Genomic DNA, 27,895 nt, shown 5'->3' on the forward strand with positions numbered 1-27,895 from the left:
CTTTGCTTGGGGGAATTGACATAAACTCAAAACAGCCAATACATCTACCCCTCAAAATAAGTACAGTTACATAGGCATTTTGTAATGCTACCAAATAAATCCCAGTATATTTTCTGTTTGTTTCCATTCGATAGCATCACTTACATCAGCCAGGATCGACATACATGAGGATAACAATATTAGTAGCATTCTTGAGGCACTTAGAGAATGCATCCCCCTGGCCCTGCAAAGATTATAATTCAATAGTATGGCAATCATCCCTTGACCCAGTGTGCTTCCTTACTGGAGAACAAAGAACAATTCCTTCAGGTTAAGAAACACCGCTCATATCATCCCATCAAAGTAGAAAACTTTCAGCCCAAGAGATTTACCTCTTCTTAGGGAATCAATGAGGACGAAGTATGAGGGGATATGTACAGCACCAGCCACTACTCCAGCACTGCATGAGCAGTTAGACAAAAATATGAGGGGCCACAGTTATTATAAACTACTATGCCCAAAATTTTCAATGATCTCATACCACAGAAAGCAATGGCCCTTGCTTAAATTTGCTATGGAAGGCAAATGCAAGTGGTTTTGCTCCTTCTCCAGGTCCTCTAATGAATCCACTAGATATGCACATTGGAACTTCGTCAGACAATGTCCAAGACTATCAGGATACAATGTTCACGACCAAGAAAACATGGTAAATCATAGGACTGCACTTACACAAGTGAAACTGAGATAAGTGGAGATCTCCTCACATCATAGACAGCAACAAGGCCATGATAAATTTCATTACCATCTTTGAATGACAATGCCAAGCGCTCTCCTGAAGAATCCCATGCCAATTTCTCTATGCCTCGGCTAGATGAACCAGAGAAAGCTAGCATAAATTAGTACATGGATTGGACAATAAGTTGCTTGATAGGCTGTAATGGATGAACTTTTGAGCATGTAAGGTTTATCCAAAATGAAAGCATCTGGATATACACTACATGACAGCAAGAGTTGGATTTTTACAGGGTAAATCTAAACATTTACATGCTTCCATTGGTTAGGGAGAGATCATAAGTTACATATCAAAAGTGATTTCTGAATCAGTTGCAAATGTGGTTAACCAAAATATCATCAGTTAAAGTTAGTAGCATTTACGAGATCAGAAGTATAGAATGGTAGGCACTGCCACTGTTGTTACCTAACAATCACAGAGGAAATTTCAGCAAGTTCAACTGGTAGGAGATGGGCATCTGAAGTCAACGAAAACAACATAATGAAAACGATTCAGACAATAAAGATAATAGCATTATTTCACATAAAAGTGTTGTAGTGAGATGAGGGTAGCTGACTAGCTGTGCATACCTAAAGATGGTGGCTTTGATGAGAAGTGAACTGAGCCCAGTGTAGTTGAGTTAGAAAAGGATAACAGTGCAGTACGACCTTCTGGGTCCCAATTTGCTCCCTGGTATGGAAGCAAGATAAAAATCATAAAACATCATAACTCCAAAAATGAGCCATAACACCCATATTTCATTCAATACAATGGTTTAAGGGAGGAGCCTACATATTACAAGTGAATGAGATATATTGGATGCAAAACTGATCATATGTGATATAATTGGCAAGTTTCCAAATGAAGTTTTATGTAGTATTTACAAAATATAAAGTAAACAAACTGAGACACCATCAACTTTTGAACAAGCAATTACCCTTCTTGGCAAACAAAAGTATACATGCCTATTATCTATTCTAGATGCTAAAAGAACATAATGATCAGGTGTTGGAATGACAACACTAGATAAGTAAACAGGTAATGCAAGATAGTCATATATATGAAATAAAAAGTTCGATACAGGCATCTTTAAATAAAAGGTAATATACTGTATCAATCTTCATAAATCAGAATCATGCTAAACATACTAGTCTTCAATATAGATAAATTTATACCATCAGGAGTAAAGCTACATACACAATACATCATTTTCCAATAATTTTGTAAGTTAAAACAGAACCCAATAGCTTCACATGCAAGCATTTCCCCTTTCATGTCATGACTTACTAAGAATCCACTCCTTGCAACATGGTAAACAACAATGTTGAATGTTAAACAATACTCATTTAAGAATGAAGATATTGCTTACAGATACATATCCATTAGATGAAGACCACGGTTCTGACGTCCATGTATTTGTTTCCCATAAGTGAAAAGTTCCATCACTATTTAAAAATAAACCATATAAGTGTTCAAAAGGTATAAGTAATGAAATGAACTAGAGAAATGAAGTTCATACAGCTTAGCAGTTAAAAGGTAATCTCCAGTGGGTGACCACCGCACTAATGATATACTACTTAATCCACGTCGTATAGGTGTTCCCAACCCTGAAAGCAAAAGAAAATCCACAAATATTAGTGTGCAGCTCAGTGTAAGATAGAACTGGATATCTGCATTCCGATGAGATTTATATACCTTGAGAAACATCCCAAATTGTGAATGATGGGCTATCACAAGAGGCAGATACCAAGTATGTGGAGAGATGTGTCAAGGAAAACAGTTTAGAGTCACTGATAGATTTTATGTTTGATTATTCATAGTGAATACTGAATATTCATTTAAAAATGAAGATATTATTTGTTTTTGTTTTTTTCAAACAAGAATGATGGAACCAATGATACCCATCACTAAACGCTACACTGAAAAATTATAAAGGATATCTTCCATCAGGCTTCCAACAAAGTGCAGTAACTAGCTCATTAGCAGAACCACGGAGAATGTCCACAAGTATCCATTGACCTCCAGAACCTCTAGGGAAGGCACCAAATGAAGAAGAGGTGACACCAGATTTCACAGATGCAACATTGCCAGGATATGATGCTGACCAAAGGCATATCCCTCCCCTGGAGAAAAAAAAGGAAGAAACTAATGCAATCTAAAAGTAGATTATGGCACCAGGTATTATGACATGATAAAGATATCTTTAAATTGAGTTATTACTATAAGTTGGCAGTAGTACATACTTGCAGGCAACAGCAATCATCTTTCCACTATTTGGCCTCCATTCAACAGCTTTAACATCCTTTTGCTGGTCATTTGTTAGAATATAGGATTCTTTATTATCTATTCAGTGAATAGACATAATTATTTGTTAGCTTAGCTGAGTTGATAAACATAGTTCAGTTCATTACACACAGGCAAAAATGTTTATATAACCATGTGCCAAAAGAAACCAGGAATCACAAATATCTTATCAATACAACACAAAAAAACTTAGGCAGATTTCACCTGGCTCCTCAAAGTCATGAACTGTAACTTGGTTCCTCTCAGATACAAACGCCAAGCAATGCTTGTGCTGATTCCAGCTTACTTTCTGGGTATCCAATTCTTCAAGCAGATTTGGCTGATAAACCAGAACGTTTGTCATAAGTATATGGTTGTTATGAGGCTTTATAAAATATTTCCAGAGTGCTTTCGAGTCCCCAAAAAGAAAAAAAAATTCAAAGTTCAACTTTGGGTGAACCGAACAAATGTCAAGAATGGGGGTACATATGCTGGAAAAGTATATGGTTGTTATGAGGCTTTATAAAATATTTCCAGAGTGCTTTCGAGTCCCCAAAAAGAAAAAAAAATTCAAAGTTCAACTTTGGGTGAACCGAACAAATGTCAAGAATGGGGGTACATATGCTGGAACAGCAGTGAAGTAACGAATGCAAGGAATTTAGTCAATGAAACATGATGAACCAACTCACATCACAAGAAGGGAAGAGCATTTGTTTGAAGGACTCGGCTATGGTTGACACCAAACTTGCTTTGGGGACAATCTCTGCGGGCTGAGCTTCATTGGCAGCAGGAGCATCCGGCTGGAAAGGAATCGGGCTGAAGACCATTCCCTGGAGAGGAAATCCCAAACTAATAAGGGTTTCGCGTGGACAATGGGCTAGAGGCCAAAAATCAGTGGTGTTACGGAGACGATGGAATTTTTGCGACGCGGAGGAAGGGGAAGATGAACTGACGAGGACATCGCCGTAGGCCTCCTTGGCTCGATCATCCGACAGCGCATCCGCCGCAACTGCAACGCACAGATTTGGGGACTAAGAGCCGATTCAGAGGAAGAAAAGGAGCGGGGGCGTTGGCGGTAGATACCGAGGTCGCGGTTGATCTCGCAGATGGTGACGGCGCCGGGCGGCGGGAAGCTCGGCATGGTCTCGGCCGGCGGCGCGCGGAGACCGCACGGGGCGGTTTTGTTCGCCTTCGGGGCCTCAGGGGAAGCTTGGATTCCAATGAGGATTGGGGCTACAGGCGTAGAGTTCTCTCAAGGGCGCACGGCGGAGGGCTGGCTGTGGCCGGCGTTGAGGTTGACGGCGACGAGAGGGGAGGACTCGTGGTGTCCTCCTCCTTAAACCCTCGCCGACGATTGGACGGTGTAGATGACCCTGTCCCTAATCCAACGACGATACACAGAGAGAGGGGAGGGACCAACGCAAGAGGCTTGGGCGGCTCCCCGCCTCCCCCTCCCCGTCAATTCGATCCCCTCACCATCTGCAACCCCAGCATCATCCTCGTACCATCATCCAATGCGCCATCTCCTCGGTTACATCGTTGCTTGAGCTTCTTCGGCTACGATCTGCCGTTCCAACCACTCTGGTCGGTGCATTTGAGCATATCCTGTTCGATGAAATGCAGCATATTTAAGATACGGCTAAAATTGATCCTAAACCTGAATTTTTGATAATTAGACTATAAAACATATCTTTAACAGATTTCCAAGTTAATTTCTAAAATTTACGCATGATTAAAACCAGTTCTCTCGTATCCTACATTTAGACATATGTATGTGTTCCTAATATAATATAAAGTATTTACACGAATGGATTAATATGGCTTTATTTCAAAGGCGTGATTTTCATAAAAGAAAATTTACAACATTAATTTCTTAAAAGTTTCTTAAAGATATTTTTAATTTATAATAGTTAATTTATTTATTTGTATGTTTAAACAGTAACTGCAAAATTATTTAGCTACCAAGGAAAAAACATACCAGTACGTGTATTAATGATATAGAAAATCACCTTGTATTCCAAAAAATTAATGTCACTACCCATCACCACTGCAATTCTAAAAAAAATATAAATTGCTAATGCAACCTCAGAGATGACAAAAGAAAGTATTCACTGGCCGCGTTCGGCAGCCCTCACTAGATATTTTATCCTTCTTGTTTTTCGCGCGCATACTTTCTGAACTGTTAAATATTAAATGTGTAAGTTTTATGAAAGTTTTTTTATAGAAAACTTGTTTTAAAAAATCATATTAATCTATTTATATTTTTTAAATAATTAATAAGTAATTAATCATGTACTAATCTATTACTATATTTTTCTACGCCGAATAACTAGATCACCCCTCGCTCCTACCGAACAGGGCCACTGTCCCGCAAAGATTCTATCTTGTTGTTTATCTTATAAAGACTTTATCTTTTTGCAATTATTATATTAGAGTTTGATAAAGTGAAGATAAATACCTTGGGATTTGAAAATGTATGGAAATAAAAAAGCGAATGTCATTATAGTCTTGTAGCTTTTTATTGATATATGTGAAGCACGAAAAAAAAGTCTTTTTGGGGACGGATAGAGTACCTTTACTAATCTAGGTTAAGTTTGTTTGGGATTAGGAACCCGATATGCTAGATGGGGCAATGAATTAGTACATAATTAATTAAGTATTAGCTATAAAAGCCTTGAAATAGATTAATATAATTTTTAAACAACGTTTACATATATTTCTTTCAAAATGAAACACGATTTAGCAATTCGGCGAGCAAGTATTATCTCTGTATTTTGTTCCGGCTCTGTTGGATCATTTTGACAGAGTCTCAGTCAGCGCAGATCAAGATGGCCTTCTTCATCATCTGTACTCCAATAAAAAGGAGCTAGAGTGGTGGTGGTGAGTGCTGGTTATTCCGTCACCAACCATTTCCTATTTTTTAAATAAAAAATAATTAAGATATATATCAAATTATTTTTATAAACTCTACTTTATTATAATATTAATGATATTTTTTAATAAAATATCGTTGCAATGCATTAATATGCTAATTAATTAGACTCCGTGGCTGTTTGGATCAGAAACTTTTTTTCCCTTGTCACATCTATATTTGGACGTTAATTAGGAATATTAAATATAGACCGATAATAAAACTAATTGCATAAATAAAGGCTATTTCTTTAGACAATTTTTAAAGCCTAATTAATCTACGATTAATAAATGTTTACCGTAGCACCACATTCGCTAATCATGGACTAATTAGGCTCAATAGATTCGTCTCGCGAAATAGTCCAAGAGTACAGCGTGAGTTTTATTAATATTCTATATTTAATATTTTAATTAGTGTCCAAACAAGACTTAAAAAAAATCAAGAGGGAAACAAACACTCCCTTTGCACGAGTCAATTTCAATTTCCTGTTTCGAGTTCACAGTAACAGTATGGAACGTGCGTTTTTTCTTACCCAGTACACCACCCTAATTGTAATAATGGGGAAAGCATGGGTGATTGTTTGGAATATTTTATTAAAAACAATTGGCATATTTATAAATAAAAAATAATGTGTGAATAAAAATTTATACACGTATTCTTGGTGATTTAAAAGCTAATGTTGGAAGATAAACTTTGATAAAAAAATTTAAAATCAACTTCAAATTTTAATTAAAAAATTAAACTTTAGCATATAATTATAAGCATAAACGAAAAGATGGTTAAGATATATCTACGACTTTCTTTTTATCTAACATTTATTTCTTTTAGCTTTTTCTATAAACCAAAATTTAAATTTCTGATTTAATGTTGAAGTTCATTTTTTGCCCTTGTCTTTTAGACATAAAAACACACACATATAAAAAATTTATTCATAAAATATTATTTATTTATAAATATACGGATTACTGTTTTAACTTTTTTATTTGGAAGAAAAATGATGGTCCATGCCAGAACAGGTGGATGGGCGACCTCCAGACAAGTGAGCAGCCATGCCCAGACCTGACCGCCACAGCTATATCCTAGTAGTACTAGTTTGCTTCTGGTCAACATCATATCCTGGCAAATATTTCATCCATCCAATCTGGAGTCACTGCTTGTTCCTGACGTTCTGGTAGTGGAGCTATAGTTGGTAGCCTACTACTCTACTAGTACAAAAATGTGAAGCCTGATGGAAGATGTCATAAATATTCTGTGTGGTTCTTCTGCTCAGCTACTGGTAGCCTAATGCTACTACACAGATGAAGCCTCATGAGTGTCAGAGCATCTTCCAGCAGCCTCTAAGAGCATATAATGTCTGGCTATAAGTCAGCTAAATGCTGATATGAAAGAGAGCCAGCTAAATGCTGATATGAAAGAGAGAATGGAGGAGAGAGAGGAAAAGCTGGTTATAAGCTTATAGCCAGCTCAGGCACAAGAACCAAGACACCATGTGAGAGAGACATGTGGGTCCTGTATTAAAGATGAAGAGCTAACCATTATATGAGTGGGCTATAAAAAGACTACAAGGAGTCTTATAGCCGGCTTGTTGGCTATATTATTAGCCTTGCTCTAATATGTGTTTGGTCACTTTTCATTTAATTTGTGAAGTCAAATTTATTTTTCACTCCAATAATCTCTCCATCCATTCTATCTATTCTTAGTTTATGACATCGCGACCCTACATATTAGTCACTTTCCTTCATTCCTCATCTTTCTCCCCTTCTTCTCTCTCTCCCTCTTGCTCTCTCTCGTGTCATGTCGTAGCTAGGGAGGCGGCGCAGCGACGACAGGGCGCACGTCTGGGGACAACTCGGCGCACGCGACGACGGCCATGTGTGGGGGCGGTGGGCGGGCGGACATGTGGCTTCGACGGCGGTGACAGGTGGGCGGAGGGATGGCTGGCGGCGACGAACTTCGATGACCGGATCTAGATGGAGGCGGTGGCCTGCGACGGACTTCGAAGGCGACGACGACTGCCTCGTCGGATAGTGGCGGCGGGGGTGAGGGGACTAGTCGGACGCGTGCAGAGGAGGGGGGCTGGCTGGATGGAGAGGTGGAGTGTGGGCCCCACGCGTGGGACTAACGTTTGGCAAGTCTGTTTGGCTGGTCAACTTTGGCAAGTGGGGAGGCCAGTTTGGCCTGCCGAATTGCTTGGCCATTCGGTTGGCCACTCCGTTGGAATATAAATTTGAGGCCAAATTGCTAGATTTTAGCTTAGAGAGGCATTTAGCCATACTGTTAGAGGTGCTCTCATTGATAAATATTCAGAGCCTCGTTTGGAAAAAAAAATCAGATTTCATCATGTAGATGGTACAGTATCGTTGAATCTATCTATATCTGAAATAGACTTTGTTTATATAACTATTTTTAGAATTTAAATATTATCACATAACATAATCATTTTACCACTGTTTACAGTATTATTTTTTAGCAATCACTTTACATTCAAAACTTTTATAATTTTATCATCACATACTCTCTCATCCATATACAATCCACATTTATTAAGGTCCAATGCGGCATCATAGTTTTTTCTATTTTCAATCTTAGTCTCTGCTAAATAAGTTAAAAATAATTATATTTTGAAATTGAACTAGTTACAAGTCTACATTGGAACTAACATGTACAATAGATAAACTATAAGTTTGGTTGTAGTATTTTTTTTATCTTATCTATTTCTTTCACTTATATATTTACTACATTTTACCTTTGGATAGTTAGCTCTTGCATAAGTTAATACTCTTCTTTTTTATTTTCTCTCTATAGACTTACGGTATGATATTACATTATACTATCATACTTTGAAACATCATCGATGTAAGGCAGCACTGCCATGAATCATCTGGTAAAATACGAATCGGTGTGCTATATCATTGATATGCAGTCTCTTTGAGAGAATTACTTTTACGGGACTGTCAAACCAACCTACGCGCTTGGATCATTTATACGAATAGTATAAAATGCACGAGAACTTTTACGATACAATATACTGGCAGCATATACCGCCAGTATAAACAAGGGTATGTTTGTAATTTATCCTAAAATTAAAAAATATATTTTTTTTGTAATTTTATATTCTCTTCAGTCTAATGACGAAACCAATACGATTTTGAGATGTCTAAGGTTTGATCAACCCATAGTGAGAGATGACAGCCCTGTTTTTTGGTGGGATAAGAGCAAGTTCAATAGTCAACTACTAGCTTTAATTTATCTATAGTCAATCTAATAGCCAATTCATACAATAGTTATCTATAAAACATCAATACATGGTCTCACATGTCATACACAAAATTTGTCTTGGAGCCCGTATGCAGCTAGCTACAAATTAGTAGCTCACCTCTCTTCTCTCCCCTCTTATCTCTTTAAAATATACTTATAGCTAGCTTATAGCCTGCTGTTGTACCTGCCCTAAGTAACCGGCGTAAAAAAACGTAGCAATAGATTAATATATAATTGATTAATTTGCAGGTTATAAAAACTTAAAAAGTAGATATGATTTTTGGAACCAACTTTCCTATATAAAATTTTAAAAAAACACTATTTAGCAATCCGAGAAATATAAGGAAACGAGAGAATCCCGTTTAGTTAAGCAGGGGAAAGAACAAGTCGGCATCGCGTGTGGTGGCAACACAGCAAGCATAGATCTAAATTTACAATAATGCCCCTAAGGAACAATTAATATAAAACAAGAAAATTGTCCACTCAAAATTTTACTACAGTCGAATTAAGACCATGTTTGGTTTATGTTAAGTCCCTACTTATTAGTCCCTTTTAGTCGATAAAATTCTAAACAGGAGGGCCTAATAAGTCTCTATTTGAGGTGCTAAAATAAGTCCCTAAAGGAGGTGTTTATTTGGGACTAAAGGGACCAAGGTGATGTTTGGGACAAGTGACTTATTTTTGTCTCTTGTCCCATCGAATGTTTAGACGCTTATTATAAATAGTAAACATAGACTATTAATAAAACCCATCTATAATCTTGGACTAATTTGCAAGACGAATCTATTGAGCCTAATTAATCCATGATTAGCCTAGGTGATACTACAGTAAACATGCTCTAATTATGGATTAATTAGGCTTAAAAAATTCGTCTCGCGGATTACCACTCATTTATGAAATTAGTTTTTTTATTAGTCTATATTTAATACTTTAAATTAGTGTCCAAATATCCGATGTGACATGGTGCTAAAAAATTTAGTCTCATCTAAACAACCCATAAAGTCTCTATTTACATGAAAAGTACCTACTGCTCATTATGTCACCCTTTAGTCCCTTGAACCAAACAGCACAGACTAAAATAAGGGACTAAGTCATAGGACTAAAGGAACCAAATATGGTCTAAGTGAAAGGACAAACCAATTTACACACTTGGATTATTTATACTCGCGGTATATATTGGTCTTATATTGTACCACTAAAGAATAGAGGCCTTAGCATTTCTACAACATATACATTGCAAGCTAGGCCTTTCCTATTGAACTTGGTCTCTCCACTTCTCCAGTGTGCTATACTGCTATAGGCGAGATGAGAATAGCCATGCCAGCCAGCTGCTCGTGTAAGAGAAATTTTTTTTTAGTCGCTCTCCATAACTGCAAGTAGCTGTGGAGTTTAAAGGCAACCATTATACTACTACTTTGAGGAGAAATAATGTGCATGTATGGAGATTTGAGAAGACAACGTCAAGTTCAGACATACTACTTATAAATGTGAGGTGTGAGGTGCTGCAACACTGCGTGCGTGAGATAATATGAGGAAGTAAATCCCCCGAGATATGGATATATAAACACCTGGTTGCTGTCTTGCTGAAGCAAATTAAAAGCCAGCAAAGAGAAAAAGGAAAGGCTAGAAGAGCAGAGACGAGTTCGCCGAAGAGAGAAGTGAGGACACCAGAGAGCTAGCCGGCATGCATGGATCTGTCCAGGCACGCGGCATTCTTCGGCACTGGTAAGCCATACCCATACACCCACGTATTAGTAGCTTGTTTTTTTAGTGTGCATTGCTCCTTCAAAAAATTCTCCATTGATCCGTGTTTGCTACTCCATTCATATTAATTACTCATTTGTTTTGTGCTCAACCCAATAAAAAAAAAATCCAGGGAGCTTCGTTTCGTTGGCCAACCAGATGCTGTGGATGGCGGCGTTCTTCCCTTGGCATCACAGGATGCACCATTGGCCTAAGCCTCCAGCCACAGCCGTCGACGTACGTGCTACGGAGCGGATGCACAGCAGGCTTGGGATACTACGACACTGATCTGTACCTGCTGTGCTTCACAGAGGTTGTGTCCTGCGCCCTGCAGGCCTCCCTCATCAGCTTAGCCCCGTGGATTCTTGGGTACAACAAAGAGGGTTGATCGGTTGCCGGTGTGCCGTCTCCTTCGCCATTCTCATATCCATCCTTCACTGCTTTGTTTTCACTAGAGTTGGGAGGTTCTCGTGCCTAGGTTTGGCCAAGTACCTTATCGTCGCTTTCGATATCCGTCGCAGCTTTCGCTGCTCTCATGTTGCTCATCATAGGTTCGTATGTAGCCTTCTTTTGTCATTAGCTAGTTAGTGATCGACGAGTTTAGTTATTTTAACTGTATCCTCGTAGTGGCTCCATTTGTACGTTGGTCTAGCTATCTATCCTTGGTTCATCTTTTGTTGAGGTACTCAGTAGATTTATCTTTTGTTGAAGTAGTACGAATGCATGTCTGTTTGCTATCTCTATGAATTGTTGACGTACGCTCTATCTATCTATCTATCTATTATATACTTAAAAATTCATTAAACATTCTCTAGAACGCTCCTAGCTAGCAAGACGTACCACCGCTACGTCATACTCTAATACACCCATTGACCGTCACATGACACTCTAATAAATTAGAAAAAATCATAGGAAAATACGAGAATAAAAAGCAAAACATTTCTGGTTAATTTTAAGGCGTAAAGTAAGTACGTATGATCTGCCCGACCCCACATTTCTTATAATAGTTATATATCCAAGGGGCTGTTAGATGATGCTAAAATTTTTTAGTCCATATCACATCGGATGTTAGGACACTAATTTAAAGTATTAAATATAGACTAATAAAAAATAAATTTCATAAAATGCGAGCTAATCCACAAGATAAATTTTTTAATCCTAATTAATCCATAACTAACAAGTGTTTACTGTAGCATCACATAAATTAATTATAGATTAATTAGGCTCATTCGTCTCGCAAATTAGTCCAACGTTATAGAATGAGTTTTATAATTAGTCCACATTTAATACTTTAAATTAACATTTAAACATCCGATATGACAGTTACTATAAAAATTTAGCCTTTCTCAAACACCGCCTAAGCAAACAGGAGATTAGCTGGTCACGTTTGTTGTGTTGTGGATTCCTTCCTCCAAAATAAAGCACCATAACTGCTGAAATTAGTATAGTTGACTGTCTCAAACAAAAAAGGCATGTAGCTGCATCTACCAGTCCACTGCACCTACCACAACGAATTAATTATCTATCTCTATTAGCAGGCTTCTAGGGAGATCTAGCTTAGCAGGCTTCTAGGGAGATCTAGCGTGGCAATCCTATGTAATATCTGTAGCAGGGTGGGTGGAGCAATTACCTGCTCGCTATTTGTACCCATCGGACAGTGGACGGGAATAGGGTACCTGTCAGGCCTGTAATTTTACATGCCAAAAGCACGTACAAATAATCATTCTAACAAATACAACAAATAAAACATACTACCCATAATACAATTATTGGTCATGATAAAATATTTCAACAAATACAAAAACTAATTATAATAACAACACATATCACATAATATTACATTATGTTATGTTCCGATTTAACCATTCAATATTACATCGCACATTAAAAGTTTAAGATATATGTCATATCAAAGTGTTTAGCCAAAATGGAGTACATCATAAATATTATTACATAAATAATATAATAAGTTTTAGCTAAAATTCAATATGTGGGCTACATTCAGGCACCCAACAGATTACCCACAGGTGAAAAAACACTCATTATCGTACCCGTGTTGATTCGAGTCGGTCGATTTAAGTCGGGTACAGGCTACCCACGGGTAAAAAATCATACTCATACCCATTCCCGTTGGATCAGATAAGGTACCCAGCCCTGGATTGCCATGGGATAGTATGGATGTTTAGGAATTATGGAATTATTAAACATTTACCGGCTAGCTAGATGTATAGGACTTCCATCCCCCCCCGGCCTCCGAGTCTCTCCTCTTCTCTCCCCGTCTATTTCCACCTCTCCTATTTCTAGCTATCAACTCAATATTAAAACAATAATAGTTATATGGCTAAACGATTTTTAATTCTTTTTAATTGTTATTCTATTTAAAATTAAACAATAAGTCAATATCTATATTGCACATATTTTGCTATCGAAAAATAGCATCATTTTTTTAGGGTAGAAAAATAGGGACATGGCCCCCCAATCCTTTGCATGACAACTGGATAGCAATCAAACATTAAAGATCCATTAAATCTCCTCTAGAGCGCTGCTAGGCCGCAATGTGTCATTTCTAACAAACTAGAAAAATACTAAACATTAATTCAAAGTTTAATTTCACAAGCAAAATCATACTTTTTTTTATAAACACGGGGCCAGGGTCCCCACCTGAATTGCATTGAAATTAAACAGAATACAAGCGGGAAGTAGTCTCAAGAAGGCACGAATGCTATGTTAGGCTATTCAGATACAACAACAGCGCAAGAGTTAGAAGAAGAAACAATTAGAGTGAAGTGCACCTGCGGTCTCTATACTTGTGTGCATATGTTATCTAGGTTCCTGAATTCTCAAAATGCATTTTTAGGTTACTGAACTTGTCTGGTGTGTCATATAGATCCAAACGGACTCTGACCCGCTCCATCCATTGATGTGACATGCCACGGTGGCGCCCACGTGTTGGTGGGCCATGTGGGTCCCACATGTCAGTATCTCCGGTAACGACGTCACCGTGTGGGACCTACATGGCCCCACCAACACATTGGATAATAAAAGTCGTTGTTTTGCGCGGAAGATTGTGCGCTATGCTGGTTCCAGAATCGCTATGTTCAATAGTTGGATAATAAAAATTGGATAATTAATTACTTATTGTTTATCACAAGGTATTTAGATAATACAAATAGATGGATAATAAAAAATATGATTTTTTTAGGTATCCTTCCGTAATTATAAGCCGTCCGTTACTTTAGATCCAACGGATCTCATTTTCTTATACTACGCTGATAGTATTGCAGCAATGCCCAAAATTTTCTTACTATATATGCTGATGCCTGGTAGTATTTAGAAAATGTTTAATATATTTAGAGAAAAATATATGGTTACATTTAAATTTTACTAATTAATTGGCATCGCAGTCGTATCCCCCGGGACCACCGAAGGCGACATCGATGCCAGGACGGGGCCGCAGTCCTTGGGGTGGGTGACGATGCTGTTCACGGGGTCGTCGACCAGGTCGGCGCCGGTGTAGGCGATGGCGGCAGCGTTGCGGGGGCCGTCCGAGGGGAACATCCCGCTCCTCATGGGGGTGAGCGTGTGGGCCCGGCCGGCTGTCCAGCACATGCCCACCCATCTCGTTGTGGAAGCTCTCGATGAACGGCACCTGGAACCCACTCTCGGAAGTACCCGATCGCCTCGTCCATCAGCGACACCCACCACACCGACGGCCCAGCATCCTACCCCAATTAACCTTAATTAATTAATCAATCAATCTCCCTCCTGTTACATTGTCATAGTTTTCATCTAAAACAAGTTGAAACGTACCCTATATATTATGATGTGTGAGCCATAGAGGGTGCCGCCAACCGTGGAGAAGTTGACGAATCTGCCACCAATGGCAAACTTGTTGCTGGTCTGTACGAACGGACACTCTAGGTTGAAGCACTTTAATTTCACGCCAGCATCGTTCTGCATCCCGTATGCATAAGATCAGTGTGAGTAGTACTATAGTAGTGTAGTGTAGACACCAATTGACATTGGCAACTTTAACTAATTAACACACACTTTTGTGTCATTATTTTCTTACAAGAAGAATAGTAATAGTATGCATGTAAGTAGCTAGTGGAATACTACAGAGGCACTTTACAGTGGAGTATATGTAAAGCCGAGGAAAATCGTCACCAAAATATTTAGAGTAAACCTGCATACAACAACACAAGACAAAAATATAAATTTATATCATATATATATATAATTAATTGATATATTCACGTACAGCAATTCCAACGGCAACTTGGTTGTCGGTGTTGGGTGGATCTTTGCCTCTGATGGGCACGAAATCCCTGACCGAAGGACTAGCAATGAGGAGATAGCTCTTAGAGAACTCAGAGGGCTCCACTGCTGTTTTCCATATTGGAATCCATGCCGATGCACCGTGATACGGCCCGCTCACTCCATATGCCGCTGCAATCTACACAAATCATCCATGCATGAGACCATTGACTATGTATATCTCTCTGACGATTAAATTGATAATTAAGATTATGATATCCTACATACTTTTAGATTATAGTTGCTCTGCTTGCCAGCTTCATCCTGGATAGTAGTAATATTGGTTGGAGGAGGAGAGCGTCCATAGGAGGAGAAGAATGGGAGAATTTGGTTAGCGACAGTGGCACCTGCATTAGCAGGTGTCCTTCGGACTGGGATGCTTCCTTCAGGACAACTGCCGTTTCGTTGTCATGTCTGCTCCGCTGTAATCATGTGCGAGTTGTTCCTTCGCATCGCCATCATCTTCTCAACAATCTTGGGAGGACCCATGCTTGGTTTAAGCTGAATGATATCAATGGAAATAATGTTCATATGACGGTCCTTGCAAAATTACAGTAATAACTAATAATTAGTACTAGTGAACAATGGAAGCACCTGGCTCTTATGATCTCTGAGCAACGGATTCTTGAGGCTTGGTTGCTTGTACATGTCCACGCAATCAATAATATCACCGCACTCTCTGTCACTTAGAAACCAAAGAAACACTTAGCAATTGAAGCTTCTTTGGGTTAAGGTGAATGATCGGTGGAAAAAGTAAAATTTATGATTTATGAATTCAACCAGATCGATTATATATCAAGATCAGGAACATTTTAATTTGGGATTTGAGAATTCACCATGTAACAAAATTAAACAACAGATTACTGTGGATATATAGCAATAGATATCTGCCAAGTGGTTTTAAAATAATGGATTAAACCGGCTCAACATTCAACATGGATGTAAGCAGCCCAATCAACAAGTAGTTTTGCATATCCAATCCTAAAGGCTAAACAAGATTATCATCAAAATGTACAATTTCGTACCTGTATGGTCTTGATAATATCACTGGGATCAACGCGTACGCCATGAACAGTTCTCGTTGTTGCCAAAAGTTGGCTTACTACTGCAAATAATGCAAAATGCAAAGCAAGAAGAGAGCTCATTTTCTAGGAGTCGATCTTCAGTACAATCGAAGCCGACGACCGATGATACTACCTTTGGCAGACAGGATAATATGGACACTTTATATAGGCTTTTTTTTCAATGGTGCACCAAAATAAATGTGTTAACCATTAATTATATATGCATTTATCCATCGATTGCTATATCAATTTTACTCCGTTGAAATATAGAAAGGAGGAATAAATGAATACATTCCCCATAAGAAAAATTACGATTAATTAATACCGTAAATAAGTATGCCGGAATTTGAATGCAATTGTACACACCAAAATTTACCATTACGTCTTACTGTATACGTGTTTTGTGACCATGTGGGCCCGTGATGTCAGCGAGGTGGTAGCAACCCAGGCTAGCAGTCCCTCCGTCAGGCTCAGGCATTGCAGAAACGATCCAGCTCATCAACGCTGGATGAAACGTGTGACGGGGGCACACACACTCTCTCTTCCCAGGCGACGCCTCCCTCCCGCTGCATCCGTCGGGCGTCGCGTCCGATCCTCGAAACCACTCACGGTCGCTGCCGCCATCGCTTTCCTCCCGCTCTCTCCACGAGACGGTTTGCGGACCTCCGGCGAGCTCTCCATGGTGCGCCGGGCGACGGCAGGGCTGAGGCGGACCAGCGGCAGGCAGGACTCAGGACTCAGGAGAACATCCCCAGTTCGTTCTCCGTTTCCAGTTCCACCTACTCTACCTAGCAGCAGCCCGCAGCCTAGAGGCTACGTAATCCCTCTCGTCGCTGCTGCTCTCGTCTAACATTATTGCCCTTGTGCCGTCTGCATTCGTCGTCCTTCCACCTGGGTCCTGGTATAGCATAGCTTGCTTACTCCACCTCGAGCACCAGCTGTTCGATGAAATGCCTAGCAAGGTTAACGTTCTGTCACTCTCTCTTAGATTTGCACAACCTTGTGGAACAATAATAAAAGAAAATTGTCTTCTTCCTGCAGTTCTAAAGATGATATACTAATATTTTTCTAATCTAACAGTTAGCTCATCTTTTTTGTGCCATATTATATTAGAGATAACAATGCATCAAATTTCTTTCTTTGCAGATTGACAAGTCGGCCTTGATTCACTCTTACACTTTTGTATGCTCTAAATAAGGATTGGATCAGAATATACATCTGAATGGCCTCTGTAGTGTTTGGTCAAAGAAATTTACTTGCCTTTCATCTGAGAAGGAACAAATTGGATGAGTTATCCCGATATGGTCCTTTTAGTTGTAGCATACAGAGGAGGTGGAAAAAGCCAGTTGATTCAGCAAGAACTCGTCTGGAGGGCAGAACAAGGGATCATAGGCTCGACAAGCTGATGACTCAACTGAAGAACTTGAGGCTGGCTTTGGATTTACATGAGTTGATATCCCAGCAGAGGAACAGCTACGCATCTCTCCAACTCCTCTCCAGATGGAGACACGAGATTGGCCTAAACCTTGAGATTGGCGCCTTCCTCAAGAAATATCCCCACATTTTCAACATTTACATGCACCCGATCAAAAGGAATGAATGCTGTAAGGTTACCAGAAGGATGACTGATTTGATTGCAGAAGAAGATGCTGTCATCAGGGAAAATGAGCCTTCTGTTGTTAAGCGGCTGAAGAAGCTTCTCATGCTGTCTAAAGATGGAAGTCTGAATACACATGCATTGTGGCTCATAAGAAGGGAACTTGGGCTGCCCGATGACTACAGGTGCTCCATACTATCAAACCATCAGTCTGGTTTTTCTCTAGGTTCCCCTGATACTCTGACATTGGCCACTACGGATGAAAATCTAGCTATAGCCAATGTGGAAGAATGGAGAGCGAAGGAGTATACAGAAAAATGGTTAGCTGAATCTGAGACAAAATATGCTTTTCCTATAAACTTTCCAACTGGCTTTAAGATTGAGAAAGGTTTTAGGGAAAAGCTTGGAAACTGGCAGAGGCTTCCCTACACTAAGCCTTATGAGAAGAATGGATTGCATCCAATCCGCAATGTCGAGCGGCTCGAGAAACGTATTGTTGGCATTCTTCATGAACTTTTAAGCTTGACAGTAGAAAGGATGATTCCACTTGAGAGGTTGTCGCACTTCAGAAGACCTTTTGATATGGAGGTAAACCTGCGAGAACTTATTCTTAAGCACCCTGGCATTTTCTACATCTCAACCAAAGGAAGCACACAGACTGTCCTTCTTAGAGAGAGTTACAGTAAGGGATGCCTAATTGAGCCTAACCCTGTCTACAATGTAAGAAGGAAAATGCTAGGTCTTATTTTGTCAGGATGTCGTGGCATTGATGAAATGGACAGTGCAACCTGGGTTTCTGAGGAGCACAATCAGGAAAGTGCTACATAGAATCACATGTGTGAGACAAATACCATGAATGACTTGTTGGAAGATCAAGTGGCATTAGCCAAAGAATTATCATACCGGAAGGCAATTGCTGATATATGTTCGAATAAAGATTAGGCTTTGAATATCAATTGACCATGAGTCGGCAGCATCCCCCCAAAAATCTCCAGTAGCCTTTGTTTCTCCTTCAAATATGGTAAGATGGTCCTATATGCGATAATTAAAATAATTCATGTAGTTTTCTGGGGTGCCTTCTTGAAGTAATATCAACGTTCTTATAGTGCTTATAAGTGTATCATTTTTACAAGGATATACTTGACCTGTTCAAGAATCATATGGCTGAGAAAAACAATACATTGACTAGATTGCTAAAAACCACGAACCATTTTTTAATCTCTGACATGTTTATAGGAGTGCATATGTTGAGCTAAAACTAATGATGTCACCTGTGCAGTTGCTGATAAGAAGTTTGTAATTCTTGACATGTCGGTGGCAGAGTGCCATCTGGTGAAGATCTTAGAAGATTGTTGCAAGCTAAGAGTCAGCTGTCCACTCAGGGGCATGCATTGCAATGCTTAGCAGTTAACAACGAAGAGGTGCTTGAGGAGGTCAGTTAATCAGTAGTCAACCTTGGTTCGTGCTACTGCTCCACATATTCATTATTATTCTTACCGTACTCTGATGATTATTTTCACTACAGTCGTTTATGCTGTGGACTGGTCTATCATAAAACCAATTATCATTTCTCTCGTGGAAGTTTTTGAGGGGAAGGAACTCTGCTTATTGTAAGACCTGTCACGCTAGCTGCAATAGAAGAGACGAAGGCAGACATCAGAGGTCAGAAGCTATTTCACCGTCTGAGCCCAGAGTTATCATCGTCCTCAAAGCAAATGAAAACTTTCTGAATGAAAGGTGTTGTTGACAAGGAGTGGCAATTTCTTCGATACACAAAACTCTGCTCGTGTCGTGTACAATTACATCCCTTGGTGTTAAATTTGCATGATTGTTTTCATTTTGTTGGTCAATGCACATTTCAATAATAATAACAATGCTGTTGTTTGGAATATGATACTATTATTCCTCAGAACTGGCTTTATTAGAATTCATACTTCTAAATGCATCCTTACTAGTTTCACTAATCACTCAAGTTTAGCTAAGTGCAGAGTGTTATATTAGTTAAGTTACAGTGTTCGTTTCCAAGCTACTCCCTCCGTCTTAAAATAAGTTTATTTTTTATTTTTTGAATATAATGTTTGACTTTTCATCATATTTGATTTTTTATTAATATTTTTATTGTTATTAGATAATAAAATATAAATAGTATTTTACGTTTGACTTTTTTTGACTTTTTTATATTTTTTAAAATAAAATAAATGGTCAAATGCTAGACATAGAAACCAAAAAATAAAGTTTTTTTTAGGATGGATGTAGTATTGAAAGACCTGAAGCATACACAACCATAAGCCAACATGACAGATGATTGGGAAAGTATGGTTGTCCGGACGGTGATGTAGCATCAGAATTCAGAACTCTCAAGTTCATGTCCCTGTTCAACAGCGACTGCCCTTACCTTATCCATGTATTTCCTTGGATTCTAGCAAGTTGAACGAAGAGATAAAACCATCCTGAAGCATCGTCATTTGGCTGTTTATTCATGCATGAGAGGGGCCTACTGATCGATCAATCGTGTGAAGCATAGCCGAACGTTTTCTTTGCAGATAATTCATCAGATGTTTGTTTTGGCTGTATATTCAAGGTAAATGTCATTTTTTAAAAGAAAAGTCCAAACAGACGTGCTTCTTAGCAGGATAACTTCAAAAAAGTCAAAATGCTGCAGAGAAGTATTCCAAAATGTCACAATAACTGCACTGTGAATTTCTGACCAAGACCGATTTTTCATCATAGCTGTCATACAAGAAACATTGCACCAGATACAACAAAGTAGTGGCTAGGCTATGTGCATCCTAACTCCGAAGATCAGATCATCTCTGCAAGACTGCATCCATGGATGCTCCCTTTCTTGCCACTTCCCTTGCTGTTCTTACCACCCTCTCTTTGCTTGCTCTACCACTGAGTGCCGCATCTCATGATATTCTACCACTGAAATCCTCTCTCATCGTAGAAGACTACAAAACCAACAGTCTGCAGTCATCTGATGGCACATTCTCCTGTGGCTTCTACAACATCTACACAAACGCCTTCACCTTCTCAATTTGGTACTCCAATTCAGTTGACAAGGCCATCGTCTGGAGCGCGAACCGAGGCCGCCCCGTGCATTCAAGGAGATCGGCGATCACTTTGCGCAAGGATGGAAGCATAGTCCTCTCTGACTATGATGGCACGGTCGTGTGGCAAACTGACGGCAAATTCCCAAATGTTCAGTATGTTCAATTACTGAACACCGTAACCTTGTCCTGAAGAACTCTAGTGGCAACATTGTTTGGCAAAGTTTTGATTCTCCAACAGACACCTTCCTTCTAACTCAGCGAATTTTTGCTACAACAAAGTTAGTCTCCACCACTCGTTTGCAGGTTCCTGGTCACTACTCATTCCGCTTCAGCGATCAGTCGATATTGTCTCTTATATACGATGATACTAATGTTTCTGGCATATACTGGCCAGATCCTGATTACATGTACTATGAGAATAATAGGAACCTTTATAACAGCACAAGGATAGGGAGTCTTGATGATTATGGTAATTTTTTTGCAAGTGATCTTGCTAATCGTAAAGCACTTGTTGCCTCTGATAGAGGCTTCAGGATTAAAAGAAGGCTTACCCTAGATTATGATGGTAATCTTAGACTCTATAGCTTGAATAACTCAGATGGAACATGGATAGTTTCATGGATTGCCCAACCTCAAACTTGCATGACCCATGGTTTATGTGGTCCATATGGAATCTGCCACTATTCGCCTACACCAACATGTTCATGCCCACCTGGTTACAGGATGAGGAACCCAGGTAATTGGACACAAGGTTGCAAGCCTACAGTAGAAATTACATGCGATGGTACACAGAATGTGACATTTTTGCAACTCCCAAACACTGACTTTTGGGGTTCTGACCAACAGCGTATTGAAAAGGTGTCTTTAGAGGTGTGTTGGAACGCATGCATAAGTGACTGCACATGTAAGGGGTTTCAGTACCAAGAAGGGAACGGTACATGCTATCCAAAAGCTTTTCTCTTTAATGGAAGGACTTTCCCGACACCTTTGCGTGCGCACAATGTACATCAAGCTTCCTTTAAGTTTGGATGTTCCAAAGATCCCCATTCCACAGTCAAGTGTGCACGATTCTACACCAAGCCAACTTGTTTGTGATCATGTAAGAACAATAACCACAGAAGCATTTCTTAACATGAATGAGGTTAGTGGGAGTGAATCAAAATGGTTCTACTTATATGGGTTCATTGGTGCATTTTTTGTTATTGAAGTTTTATTCTTCGCATTTGCATGGTTCTTTGTCTTGAGGAAGGAGATGAGGTCATCGCGGGTATGGGCAGCTGAGGAAGGCTATAGGGTCATGACTAGTCATTTCCGAGCGTATAGTTATAGAGAGCTGGTTAAGGCAACTGAAAGGTTTAAACATGAGCTTGGATGGGGAGGTTCAGGAGTTGCCTACAAGGGAAAATTGGATGACGATCGAGCTGTGGCCATAAAGAAGCTGGAAAATGTTGCGCAAAACAGGGAGGACTTCCAGGATGAGTTGCAGGTCATTGCAAGAATCAACCATATGAACCTAGTAAGGATTTATGGTTTTTGCTCAGAAAGATTCCATAGGTTGCTGGTCTTGGAGTATGTTGAGAATGGATCATTGGCTAATGTTTTGTTCAACAGTAAAATCTTGTTAGATTGGAAGCAAAGGTTTAATATTGCTTTAGGTGTTGCAAAGGGGCTGGCTTATCTTCACCACGAGTGCCTAGAGTGGGTCATTCACTGCAACCTAAAGCCAGAGAACATTTTGCTGGATGAGAATTTAGAACCCAAGATCACTGATTTTGGGTTGGCAAAGCTGCTGAGTAGATCTGGGTCTAATCAGAATGTTTCACAAGCACGAGGGACTATAGGTTACATTGCTCCAGAATGGATTTCTAGTTTACCTATAACATCAAAGGTTGACGTGTATAGTTATGGAGTCATTCTTCTTGAGCTAGTGTCAGGAAGAAGAGTCTTTGATCTGATCGTAGGTGAGGATGAGAAAGTGCATTTCATACTCAAGAAGTTTATCAACATGATTTGTTATAGATTGGAAAGTGAGTCATTGTGATTAGCAGAGTTTGTAGATTGCAGACTGGTTGATGAATTCAACTACTCGCAAGCAAAAACTTTGGTAAAATTGGCTGTGTCGTGCTTGGAGGAAGATAGGAAGAAAAGGCCAACAATGGAATCGATAGTGGAGAGCCTCCTCTCAGAAGATAGCTAGAAGTTAATAAAAACAATAGTGTACCGAAGGAAGAATATTTGTAATATGGAAAATCTCTTAATGGTAGGCTATTGTGAGAAACATTCTAGTTCTAGAAGTTTTAGTTTCCTAGGATCCTAGGATTACTGCAATGTATATATTGTTTTATAGAAGTGTGTTTTGTTTAGATATCATAACTGGATCCATGTTAGTAATGGATTATGGAATAGTGGTAGTGGTAGTGTGTGTGTATATATATATATATATATATATATGCAACACAATGCTTATTAGGTTGCAGTTTTCTGAAATGTCTGCTCACTAAAATTTAGTTGGATCCATTTTTCCTTTTTTTTTGTGATGAAATTTAGTTGCATTCTGTACGGCTGTTTTCCTTGATATGCATACCCCATCGCATTTTCTATTTTTATCACATATACAAGTTTTTATAGAAGAAAGTTCCAAAAACTGTGATAATGACCAGACATACAATGCAGCAGGTGCTTATACATACCCAGTAGAAAATCTAAGTCACTCTATTAACTCTGAGAATCACATAGCATTAATTTTTTCTGTCTTTCAGCAAATAATATCTTGATCAGTTCTCTATTGCTAAAAATACCCATAAGGAGATTATTGTATTGTATGAAACATCAATAGCAACATCCAGAACCAAAAACATGTTTGCCGGAATTAAAATAGTACCTTTTTTCCTGTAGTAGTTTTTAGCAGAGCTGGCACCCAGTCAACCAGAAAGATATATTGATAACATGGATACTCGTCATGTGGTGAGGGTCAATAGTCAATTGTATGTCCTGGTCAGTAAGATAGCAGTTTGTATTAAATCCTGCAATAGCTTCTATTACCAGAAGCTATCATGCCCATAGGCTATTTTGGCAACACGAGATAGCATATATAACTAGACTCTCATTGGTGCCAAAGAAAATATACAAATGATGGCAATTTGGGCAGACACTTCACGTGCAAATTATTTCTTCATAGTATAAACGGTACATATTTTGTTGTTAATAATTCTTAATTTTATTTTAATCAATCAGAGCAAAAGTGACTTAGATATCAACATCGCAGCTCGACGACGACCATTCTTATCTTACCTGATCATCACTCCTCATGGCTGTGTGTACCGCAACCTATAGGCCAGTTCATTTGATTGTTCAAGTCCAGAGGAGCCACCATGAAGAATCATCTGCTAGCTGTACATGTAAGAGGGACCCCACCTTGATTGCTGGGTTTTTAGCTGGTCTTGTTGTTTCCATTGATCTGTCCTAGATGAGTCACTTTCCATAAGGACTTTTGTAGGTGAAGTCTAACTAGGAATGCCAGTCATCAGACCCCTGTATGCTACAGCCCATGTTTGTCAGAATTGCAATGTGCCAAAGAAAAATCCAACAGGTTGAACCTTCAAATAACACAATCAATGGTTTGACAAATCAGAGGAAAAATAAAGCCTTCTCCAAGAGTAACCTTCCCTACTGACTTTAAAATTGAGATTTTTTTTCTGAATCAGTTCATTTTAGTAGCAAAGTACAAACTGAAATATTCCTCAACAGGGCAAAGAAACCATAAACTGCAGAGTATTCAGAATGTCACACCAATTGGATGCAAATTTTAGACTGAAACCGATACTCATCAGACTCCTATACAAGGTTCACAAGCGAGCCTCAAATATAGTCCAGCTATATTCATTATGAGTTGCAGCAGTGACAATAAGTCTCGATGAAATGAGATAATACATATCTGATTTTCAATCCAATAAGTACCACAGTCAATCCAAAAGGAAGAAAAAGAATGCATAAAACATGCTCAATCAAAAAGCAAGGACTTGCAAAAAAGGAATCTGACCTGAAGTTGATCAACAATTGTGATAGGTTCAGTGCAGATAAAATGAACTTATGGAAAACGCTATGAACTAGTATGTACTCATAAGATATTCTAGCATAGAGTGTAGGGATGGGATCTAACTGTACATGACAGCCTAGGTTATGTCATATCTAATGAAGATGAATAAGAACTTTTAGGGCATATAATTGAATCAGATTTGATCAAAATAAGCTGATGGGATCTGCGTCCACTCTTCATCAAGGTTTAGGTGCTAATTGGGAGCAGGCAACACCTAGAACCTTGATTTCTATTCATGTAAGTGCTGAGCTTCTACTCCAAGATTCATGAGCTGACTTCATCCCAACTGAGGAATGAGCACAATCACCTATTAGATTTAATATAAGGCATTCAATCCCATAAAAAACCAGCAAATTTTACATCTACTTTTCCAGGGTACTATTCAAGTAACTCATCTCAGATATGTATTCTGCATCATCGGTAACTCCATTGAGGATTGTTGATCTTCAATAAACGGCCAAACGTTGCTAACGCATCATAAAATTTGCGGATCTTGAGATAACCCCTTATTGCAGAAACATCAGAGTCTCCAAGGTCTGCCTTTTCTATGATTATTTCAATGGCTCTAATGAAGTAATCATCCATACCCAGGTTTAATAGACCTTCAGCTAGCATTCGGAAGGATGAAAACTCTGGTATGAAACCCTTATCAACCATCTCCAACAAGAAATCAAAAGCTTCTCTAATGGACCCTCCACCACGACAAAGCCCACGAAAAACAATCTTATATGTGAAAGCATCAGGAGGCTCACCAACCTCTGTCATCTCCCTGAAAAGATTCATGGCATCTCTAGTGTTATTCCGTCTGAAGAGAGACTGAATCACAGGATTGTAAGCTTTTGGAGTAGCCCTCATCCCTTTTATACGCATACCTCTGAGTAGCTTCAAAGCAACTTGTGTCCTGCCAGCCTTGCATAGACCATTAATTAGTGTACCATACGTAACTACATCCACTTCAAATCCATTTGCAGTCATAGTCTGTAAAATATCAGCAGCTTTCTTGATGTCACCTTGCTTGCAATAATGAGTTAGAATAGAATTGTAAGTGATATTGTTAGGTTGCAACCCTTCACTTATCATTTGACTAATAAGCTGATTAGCGTCATCAATCCTTTTGTCCTTGCACAAGCCATCAATGAGAGTATTAAATGTAATTGCATTCCTAGAAATGCCTTGCAGATCCATTTGATCGAAAACCTCCTCTGCTTCTTCTATTCTCATTTTCTTGCATAGCCCATCAATTATAGTGTTATACGTAACTGTACTCCGAGGACATCCAGCAGACTCCATCTCTTTTAACAAATCCAAGGCTTTACCAAGCTTGCCAAGTGAGCAAAGGTTGTCAATCAAAGTATTGTATGTTACTTCGTCTGGGGTGCATCCACTGCTCTTCATCTCTTCAAACAATCTAAGTGCAAGTTGAGGGTCTCCTACTTTGCAGAGTGCATTAATTAGAATATTGAAAGTATAAACATCTGGAGAAAGTCCCTTGAGTGTCACCTGACGTGCTAGGTCCAGGGCTTCCTCAAGTCGATTCCCCGAGCACAGGGCAACAATAAGAGTGTTGAATGTGGTAATGTCAGGCAAACAGCCCCTTTCCACCATCTGGTTTAAAATTCCTTTCGCCTCTTCGAGCTGTCCATTTTTACAAAGGCAATTCACAACAATATTGTAGGTAAAAACATCTGGATCATGCCCCTCCTGAACCATCACATCCATGACTTTAAGAGCATGGCCAACATGACCATTTTGGCAGAGACCATTAACAAAAGTGTTATAAGTGATCTGATCAGGCTCAAACCCATTAGCAATCTCCTGCTGTATATATCCAAGAGCATCCTCCACCCTCCCCAACTTGCAGTACCCATTGATCAAAACATTAACTGTCACCTTCGTTGGTGAGCAACCCATCTCCAACATCCTGGCCTTCACCCTCAGCGCAGCCTTGATGCTCCCCTCCTCAACAAATCCTTGCATCAATGTGGTAAACGTCGTCTCGTCAGGCGCCACGCCACTGCTAGACATTTCCTCGAGCATGAGAACTGCAGTCCTCACCTGATGTGCTCGACACAACGCCTTCATCAGTGTGTTGAATGTGACCACATCGGGCTTGATCCCCCGTTCACCCATCTCCGAGTACACTGTCTCGAGGAGCTTCATCTTGCTCCCCTCGACGAGAACATTGAGGAGGTGATTATACACCACCGTGTCTGCCTGAATGCCGAACAGTGGGTCAAGCTGATTCAGAACCAGGTCGACGGCGTCGACGAACAGCTGCTGCCGCGCGTAGCTCTCCAGGAAGGAGTGGACCACGCCGACTCTCACCTGGTGCCCCTCCCGCCGCATCTCCGTGACGAGCACCTTCATGAGGTCGGCCGCGCCGGCCGCCGCCCCGAGCTTGCGGATGATCTCCTCGTACACCTCGGGGCCCGGCGCGAAGTCCTCCCGCGCGAGCGCCGCGTTGAGCATCCGGAGCGCCGCGTCCGGGTCCGGCTGCTCGCGTAGGGCGGTGAGGAGCTCCTCTTGGCCCGCCGCCCGCAGAGTAGCGAGCCTGGCACGGTCGCGGCGCCACCGGACCCGCCGCGGAGGAGGCGCTCCTCCGACATGGCGCGGGCACGGCGGCGCCCAGGGGGCGGAGCAAACAACGCGGGGCATCAGGTTGCAGCCAGAGACACTCCAATGGCGCGGCGAGGCTGGCCGGCCGGCGAGGGGAGAGTGAGCGCGGCGCGGCGCGGCGCTGATTGAGTTATCCATCCAGTCCCTGATGGGCCGGCCGCTCGAGGATTGAGGCCCACATAGCCTAACACAAAAGAAGCGCTTTG

At 40.0% G+C, this 27,895-nt stretch overlaps 3 protein-coding genes and 1 pseudogene across 6 annotated transcripts; 2 read left to right on the plus strand and 2 right to left on the minus strand.

Moving 5' to 3' along the window:
• Positions 1–102: 102 nt before the first annotated feature.
• LOC102710246 (aladin) lies at positions 103–4,562 on the minus strand. Its single transcript, XM_006662643.3, has 15 exons — positions 4,118–4,562; positions 3,988–4,043; positions 3,724–3,864; positions 3,260–3,374; positions 2,995–3,094; positions 2,692–2,874; positions 2,447–2,505; positions 2,271–2,358; positions 2,121–2,196; positions 1,342–1,441; positions 1,178–1,229; positions 709–846; positions 521–608; positions 372–439; positions 103–282 (listed from the first exon to the last, which is right to left on the minus strand). Exons 1-14 carry the CDS (start codon positions 4,173–4,175, stop codon positions 386–388), a joined length of 1,308 nt encoding a protein of 435 aa, XP_006662706.1. The 5' UTR covers positions 4,176–4,562; the 3' UTR covers positions 103–282; positions 372–385.
• Positions 4,563–14,244: 9,682 nt separating this feature from the next.
• LOC107305330 (pentatricopeptide repeat-containing protein At3g53700, chloroplastic-like) lies at positions 14,245–27,736 on the minus strand. Of its 2 annotated transcripts, none has more exons than XM_040528525.1 (8): positions 24,269–27,736; positions 23,859–23,968; positions 16,289–16,368; positions 15,858–15,948; positions 15,492–15,764; positions 15,208–15,402; positions 14,757–15,132; positions 14,245–14,668 (listed from the first exon to the last, which is right to left on the minus strand). In XM_040528525.1, the coding sequence occupies exon 1, from the start codon at positions 27,726–27,728 to the stop codon at positions 25,488–25,490; it is 2,241 nt and encodes a 746-aa protein (XP_040384459.1). In that variant the 5' UTR covers positions 27,729–27,736; the 3' UTR covers positions 14,245–14,668; positions 14,757–15,132; positions 15,208–15,402; positions 15,492–15,764; positions 15,858–15,948; positions 16,289–16,368; positions 23,859–23,968; positions 24,269–25,487. The 2 variants fall into 2 exon arrangements, with proteins under 2 accessions (XP_040384459.1, XP_040384460.1); XM_040528526.1 differs by having other exon boundaries at positions 14,245–14,682.
• Positions 16,988–19,864, plus strand: LOC107305329 (protein ROOT PRIMORDIUM DEFECTIVE 1). 3 transcript variants are annotated; one of them, XM_015842590.2, is made up of 4 exons: positions 16,988–17,289; positions 17,474–18,945; positions 19,204–19,357; positions 19,450–19,864. In XM_015842590.2, exon 2 carries the CDS (start codon positions 17,550–17,552, stop codon positions 18,750–18,752), a length of 1,203 nt encoding a protein of 400 aa, XP_015698076.1. In that variant the 5' UTR covers positions 16,988–17,289; positions 17,474–17,549; the 3' UTR covers positions 18,753–18,945; positions 19,204–19,357; positions 19,450–19,864. The 3 variants fall into 3 exon arrangements, with proteins under 3 accessions (XP_015698076.1, XP_040384461.1, XP_015698075.1); XM_040528527.1 differs by having other exon boundaries at positions 19,246–19,357; XM_015842589.2 differs by having other exon boundaries at positions 16,988–18,945.
• Positions 20,754–23,242, plus strand: LOC121055729 (annotated as a pseudogene).
• Positions 27,737–27,895: the final 159 nt, after the last annotated feature.

The sequence above is a fragment of the Oryza brachyantha genome, chromosome 11 (assembly GCF_000231095.2).
Source record: "Oryza brachyantha chromosome 11, ObraRS2, whole genome shotgun sequence".
Lineage (NCBI taxonomy): Eukaryota > Viridiplantae > Streptophyta > Magnoliopsida > Poales > Poaceae > Oryza > Oryza brachyantha.